A 7,136-nucleotide genomic window follows, 5' to 3' on the forward strand; every position below is an offset into this window, starting at 1 on the left:
AAGAAAACTAAAGGACATGACTCCCCTGGATTATTTTCACTTTTGATTGATAATCCATATCCATTTTATGTAAAAAATAAAATAAAATCTGAGGGTTTCAGTTGTTAAATAGGTGAAAACAATAAATGTAGCCATGTAGCCCATAGGACCCCATGTATTTTGACTCACCACATCGCCATCTAGGTGGAACTCTGGTGAACTGCAGCCAGTTCGGTTTGTATGGGATTAATAGAGAGTGGGGAGGCTCTCCGTAGACGGGCTCTGGTACAGTGAACTGAGGAAAACATATCTAAATTATAAAAAAATATAATTATTTATTTAAAAATCAACTGCAAAGACCGGAAGCCGGAAAACAGTTGTACAATTGACTCAGAAAGGCAGAAAGGATGGGAGCAGAAGGTCAAGAGACAAAACTGAGGGCTAATAATTATACAATATTTTGTGAGAAAAATAATTCTCTTCAATTTATGATGCATTCCATAGGAAAATTATAGTAGCCAAGTTACCAAGAAACATCCGACGCCGGGATGAAACATGGCACCCACATTTGAGTTGTCCGAATCCCCTATTGGCTCTGCCCCTACATTTCATTCAAATTCCCTACAAGCACATACAGTGCCCTGCACCTAGCATTTAGCCCCAACTCCCCCACAGCACCCAACGCCCCACCTAGCAGCATTTATCGCCAACCCCCATCACCTAATGCCACCACCTAGAGCCAGTCCCAACTCCCAAACTCCCCACAGCATCCACTGCCCCCGACCTAGCCTCAGCCCCAACTCCCCACAGTGTCCCCACCTAGCGTCGGCCCCAACTCCCCACAGTGTCCCCACCTAGTGTCGGCCCCAACTCCCCACAGCATCTAATGCCCCCACCCAGAGCCGAGATATAGAGAGAGTTGGCGACAACTAGGGAATTGAATGTTCTGAGCTATCTCGTTAGCGATTGGTTCTGAGGTGGCCACGTGTTTCATGGACGCCATGTTTCATCCCAACATTCAGCAGATCCCCATTGACATAGTACAGTCAGAGAATGTCTAATAAGGGGAGAACCTTCACTCTCGGAATGCTTCGTGTGGTACTGCATCTAGGGCGCCATGGCGAGTCCAGAATGAATGGAGGTCTACGGAGCTGTACCCCCAAAATCCACTTTTCTCGGGGATATAATTTTTTTCAAGTAATTTGAATATTGTATTCGAAAGGGGAAGCAAAGACAATACACTTGGTTGAGTATTATATTTTTAAAGTCACTTAATTGTTCTAAAAAAGCCTTTCAAACGTGTCAATGACGTCATTCATTAGCATGATCATAGCATAGCATAGCATCAATGCTAGCGTGTTATGGGCAATAAACTAACCCAACCTGTAAGAAAAACGAAAGGACATGACTCCCGGATTATTTCACTTTTGATTGATAATCCATATCCATTTTGCGAAAAATAAAATAAAATCTGAGGGTTTCAGTTGTTAAATAGGTGAAAACAATAAATGTAGCCATGTAGCTCCATAGGACCCCATGTATTTTGGACTCGCCCGCGATCGCCATCTAGGTGAACTCTGGTGAACTGCAGCCCAGTTCGGTTTGTATGGGATTAATAGAGAGTGGGGAGGCTCTCCGTAGACGGGCTCTGGTACAGTGAACCGAGGAAAACATATCTAAATTATAAAAAAAATACAATTATTTATTTAAAAAATGCCGAACTGCAAGACCGGGAAGCGGAAAACAGTTGTACAATTGACTCAGAAAGGCAGAAAGGATGGGAGCAGAAGGTCAAGAGACAAAACTGGAGGGCTAATAATTATACAATATTTTGTGAGGCAAATGTCAATTTCTCTCTTCGACTTATGATGCATTCCATAGGAAAATTATAGTAGCCAAGTTACCAAGAAACATCCGACGTTGGGATGAAACATGGCACCCATGATTTGAGTTGTCCGAACTCTATTGGGCTCTGCCCCTATTAGCATTTAGCCCAAATTCCTTACAGCACATAGTGCCCCCCACCTAGCATTTAGCCCCAACTCCCCACAGCACCCAACGCCCCCACCTAGCATTTATCGCCAACTCCCCATCACCTAATGCCACCACCTAGAGCCAGTCCCAACTCCCCACAGCACCTAACGCCCCCACGTAGCATTTAGCGCCAACTCCACACAGCACCTAACGCCCCCCACCCAGCATCAGCCCCAACTCCCCAGTGTCAAACCCATCATCAGCCCCAATAGAGGGAGAGCAGCTTCACAGAAGAGAACTTCTGACGGCAAATTTGAGGAAAAGTTGGTAAACCATCCTTCTTACCTAATTTGAGGGTGCTGATTCTGAATATTTTGTTTACCAAGCTCAATTCTGAATTCTAAGTCGCATAATCAGCATTTTAACATAAAATAGCGATTTTTTTTTACTTATTTTTCCTAAATTGGGTTGATTACAAAAGTAATCACTAAAACAAAATAAAAGTGTTCTCTAAATATATGTTTGAGCATTAAAGAACCCATACTATAGTTTATTAACGTATTTAATGGGAAAATGATTACAGTTAACATGTAATAAACTTGGAAATTCTAATCAAAACAGTACCATATTTTTATTGCTAACATAGTGAGTCACTCATGTGGTGTTTAATGCATTTCATCATAATAACAAGTTGCATAGATAATCTTCAACTCAGAATATATCCTACAGTACATATGAACTTAGATAGTGGGAATAAGCCTAATGCAGAATTGCATCTACCGTCAGCAACAACCGACAAGTAAAAAACATTTTACTTCTAGTAACACTGGATTTGGTATGTGTGCTTGCCTCCATACTAGAGCTTGATAATGTGCTCTTCTAATATGCCATGGAGCAGCATCATTTGTTGGTGGTAGAGCCTCCGACCCTCGACATCTAGAAAACTGAGTGGCTCTGGCATAGTGTTGTCACAATACCAAAATTATGACTTCGATACAATACCTGCCATAAATATCTTGATACTGAAACGATATCCAAATCCTAAAATATCTGGAAAAGAAAGGACGCAGGCCTCCTCCAAGTGTATTGAGTCATTTGTGTTTAATTTGGTGCACGTTTTAAACTACTAAACTTCTTACATAATTATTTTTGTAGTCAGTAAAATAGTAGTTTGTGTGTGATGAAGTCCTTTATTGTTTGTTATAGCTCATTTATATTGTGTGGTGTATTGGCAATAAATTACCTTTAAATATCCAAAGTAGGCAAGACCAAGGTCAGTGTTCAAATTACTGTTCAAATCACTTAATGCTATGCAGAAGAGCCTAATCTTTGGGCCATCTGATGTGGACTACCCTAGGCCTTCCCGTGCTTCTTTTGACAGTTGCAAAGGGAAAAGAGTGAAGATAGTCTTCTTTGCTCCCAGTTTAATTTAATAAGTATATTTCAACCACTCAGGTCTTAATCAGATAGGCCTATACCATATCTGTTGCATCTGTGTGCATTCCTACATTAGGTCTATTTCTTTGATAGTTAGCATCATTTGCTACCTCATAACAGATACCAAATAACAATACAAAAGTTTCTTACAAACTTTCCTGCATACTTCTTAAATGTGCTGCAGTCAGATGTGTCCTAAAGACATAGCTAGATCTTGAGCATCTACATTGCTAGACAGCACTTGAGTGAGGATGACTTATTTCCACTTCACAAATAACCATCGCTATCTGCAATAGCTACAGTAGAGGGACAATCATCAACAAAAATGAGGATTTGTCCTAGGTCCACTTCCCTTTCAGCATCAGTTATGATGCACTGGAGAATGTTTCTTTTTGTTGCACTATAAAGGATATCTTGTCTGAATGTTTTGCAAATAATCTCCATAGCACTCTTTAGCACTCCTCAAACATGCACACTCTTCCATTTTTCTCCATGGCTGGAATTTGAAAATGGGGAAAGAGCACCAGTGAGATGTTTTAACTAGGCAAGCACAGTTGCCTTTACAGTAAAAAGACTGACAACTGTTCATAATAGTTTCAAATTATGACCAAAATACAGACAAAATACTTTCTACAGAAAAATAAAGACACCTACTATTCTATCAATTTATTATTAAGGAATCTATTTTGTTTCTAAACGTCATACTGAATTTTAGCTATTATCAAGTCAAGTCAAGTCAAGTCGGCTTTTATTGTCAATTTCTTTACATGCACTGGTCATACAAAGAATTGAAATTTCGTTTCTTACTTTCCCATGCAGACATAGACATGCTTTAAATACAGACATAGACATACTATAGACATAGCCATAGACAATAAACATTAAATTAAAGTGCAAGACTGAAATATAGAACATGTATGTATCAAAATAGAAATATAGGACATATATATATAAAAAAAATAGAGGTAGTTGTGTTGTATATTTATATAGTCTTAACAGTTACATGAAGTTTAAACTTGTGCTTGTGTGACCTGTATATTTACATTGATATGCAGTATGCAGTAATTTCAAGTATATGCAGTAATTTCAAGTATATTATTTCAATTTAGCTTATTTTCATTTGCTACTTGAGGGTTATTGGGGTAATTCTTGTCCTGTCCTACAGCATATCTGATACATAGAATAATGCCTTATTTTTTCTATGATATCTGATGGCAAAACCAAAAAGTATGTGAATTATGCTAATTAGCAAGCTTAACACTTAAAATTGTGCTTTGTAAACAAAATATTTGAATTCAGCACCCTCAAATTGTGTAAAATAGCCCCTTTACCAACTTTTCCTCAAATTTGCCAACAGGACTTTTTCTGAACATTTGTTAGCCATCTGCTCTCCCTCTACAACATCCTGCCGTGTCGAGGGGGTGGCTCAATGCACACTCATAGCAATGTGAAGCTGACTAAAGGCCTGCATAACAACCCATTAATGACCCACCCAACCCACCACTACTTACCATATTTCCCCTCTGGGGGGCGCTACAGGTCCATTAGCACAAAAACTCGTTCAGTGACCTTTCCCTGGTTACACTTGTGTTGAGCAGCACACACTTTCAGGTGTGTGTCCGTGTACAAGGAAACTAAACTGACATCCACTATGTCCCTAATGTGTGTGTGTGAGCAATAAGGAGAGGAAGCTAACATTCTCTATGTACGTCCCTAATATGACTATCATATCAGTGTGGAGTCAAAAAGAAATGGAGACTTCATCACTTTATTAATGAGTTTAATTATTTATAACAACAAACAAAACACAGACCCCCCTCTCTCTCCCCCTCCCTTTCCCTCCCCCTATGAGGGAAGTGTGTCCTGGACTGTGGGGATGTCCAAAGGCCCAACACATCTGTGGCTGTACATGGCAACACACACACACACACACACACACCCACACACACACCCCAATCCAGCTATCTTACACTCAGACACACATTTAGGCGTATACATACATATGTACGCAAGGTCACGCACACACATGCACACTCATGAAACAGTAATTCAGATATCAGGTAATGGGAACACATTTTACCCCAACACACACCTGGCAGAGATGACACTGGGAACAGATGTCAATCCCTTTGACTTGATAACAGCATAACAGATACTACAGTACAATAATGTGCCTGTGAGTCTTAACCAGGCACAGGTTCTCACACACACACTCACGCGCGCGCACACACACACACACACAGAGAGCTAAGACTAGCTCAGCCATGGCATGTACCGAAGAATAGTCCCGACCTTGATCACAGAACAGAACGTCGCAATTACGGAATATTACCCCAGCCCAGGCCAGCAGTTTTAATAAAATAAAAATCGTAATGAACAGAACAGCAAAACAATAAATAAAAGCAGAGAGAGAGAGCGAGAGAGAGAGAGAGAGAGAGAGACCCTAACCCAAAGAGATAATAAAATCAAATTACAAGAACAGCAATATAATAACAATAATAACAAAAATAATAACAAAATAAAAGGTACTTGATATTTACAGATTAGCAGTGTGTGTGTGTGTGTGTGTGTGTGGGGTTGAACCGTATGTGTGTGTGTGTGTAAGTGTGTGTGTGTGAGACTGTCTCTTGTGAGATGATGAGCAGAGGAAAACCAACAAACACACACACACACACAGAGAGACAGACAGACAGTGCAACACTAAAGTGCATCCTCTTTAAAGAAACCCAGCACCCCAAAATGATGTCAGGTTAAACTAAAAAACGGTGTAAAATAAACCAACTGTGTGACCGTGTGTGTGTGTGTGTGTGTGTGTGTGTGTGTGTGTGTGTGGGAGAAGGTGTGTGCATGTGTGTGCTAGGAGCTCGGAGTAAAAAGCCAGAGATGCATCTGATGTCATCCAAACTTCCCCCTGTGTGTCTGTGCATGTGTGTGTGTTCTCAGGCATTCTTTCCTAAGATTAACCAGATGTATTAAAATCTCAGATTGACAGGTCTGAAGACCTCTGCTTAAAACCTCTCCTCATGCTGGAGTGAATGTGTGTGAGTGTGCGTCAATCCCAGATTCTAAAACATACTTGTCTGTTAAAAAGCGACTTAGTCCATCTAGCGCCTCTCTAAAATGGGCAGTAAAAACATGATGTCTGTCCATGGGGGGGCGACCGCTTGAGTCTCTCAGGCCCTCATCCTGCCGGCCTGTTCCCATGACAGCGCCTGACCAGCAGGGGGCTACAGCAGCGTAGTGCTGCTCAGAACAGCTTCCAAATTTGGACACACACTCACACACACACACACACACACACGGCTCTCTCCACTCACACACCTTCCTGACAGCTCTGATCATCTTCTTCACATCTGGTCGGGGGCAGAGGTTAGTATAGCCATGATGATGATGGTGATATCAGTTATGCATGAGTGCACACAGGATTCAACCCTCTGCGCAAACATGGTTGTGTTTGTGTGTGTGTGTGTGTGTGTGTGTGTGTGTGTGTGTGTGTGTGTGTGTGTGTGTGCGTGTGTGTGTGTGTGTGTGTGTAGCCAGGGGTTTGGCAATGATGAAGACGATGAAGAAACCTAGGAGCATTTACCAGATCTACATGAGTGCACAGGTGTGTGTGTTTATGTGTGTGTGTGGACAGGGGTTTGCAACAGGGGGCAGTGAGGTGTTGGGGGACTCCGCCGCAGTGCTGAGGGCCCCTTAGGTGCTGTTACTCAGGGGGCCGGACACCGAGCTGGACTGGGGCTGGC

At 41.5% G+C, this 7,136-nt stretch overlaps 1 protein-coding gene across 1 annotated transcript in view; it reads right to left on the minus strand.

Annotated features, from left to right (window-relative positions):
• Positions 1-5,951: 5,951 nt before the first annotated feature.
• The window catches only part of gsk3ab (glycogen synthase kinase 3 alpha b), a 22,881-nt gene continuing 21,696 nt past the window's right edge, over positions 5,952-7,136 (minus strand). Inside the window, exon 10 of the mRNA XM_048260804.1 lies at positions 5,952-7,136. This exon is cut by the window's right edge and continues 18 nt beyond it. Coding sequence (XP_048116761.1) covers positions 7,087-7,136 — 50 coding nt within the window. The 3' untranslated portion in view covers positions 5,952-7,086.

This window comes from Alosa alosa, chromosome 13 (assembly GCF_017589495.1).
Source record: "Alosa alosa isolate M-15738 ecotype Scorff River chromosome 13, AALO_Geno_1.1, whole genome shotgun sequence".
Classification (NCBI taxonomy): domain Eukaryota; kingdom Metazoa; phylum Chordata; class Actinopteri; order Clupeiformes; family Clupeidae; genus Alosa; species Alosa alosa.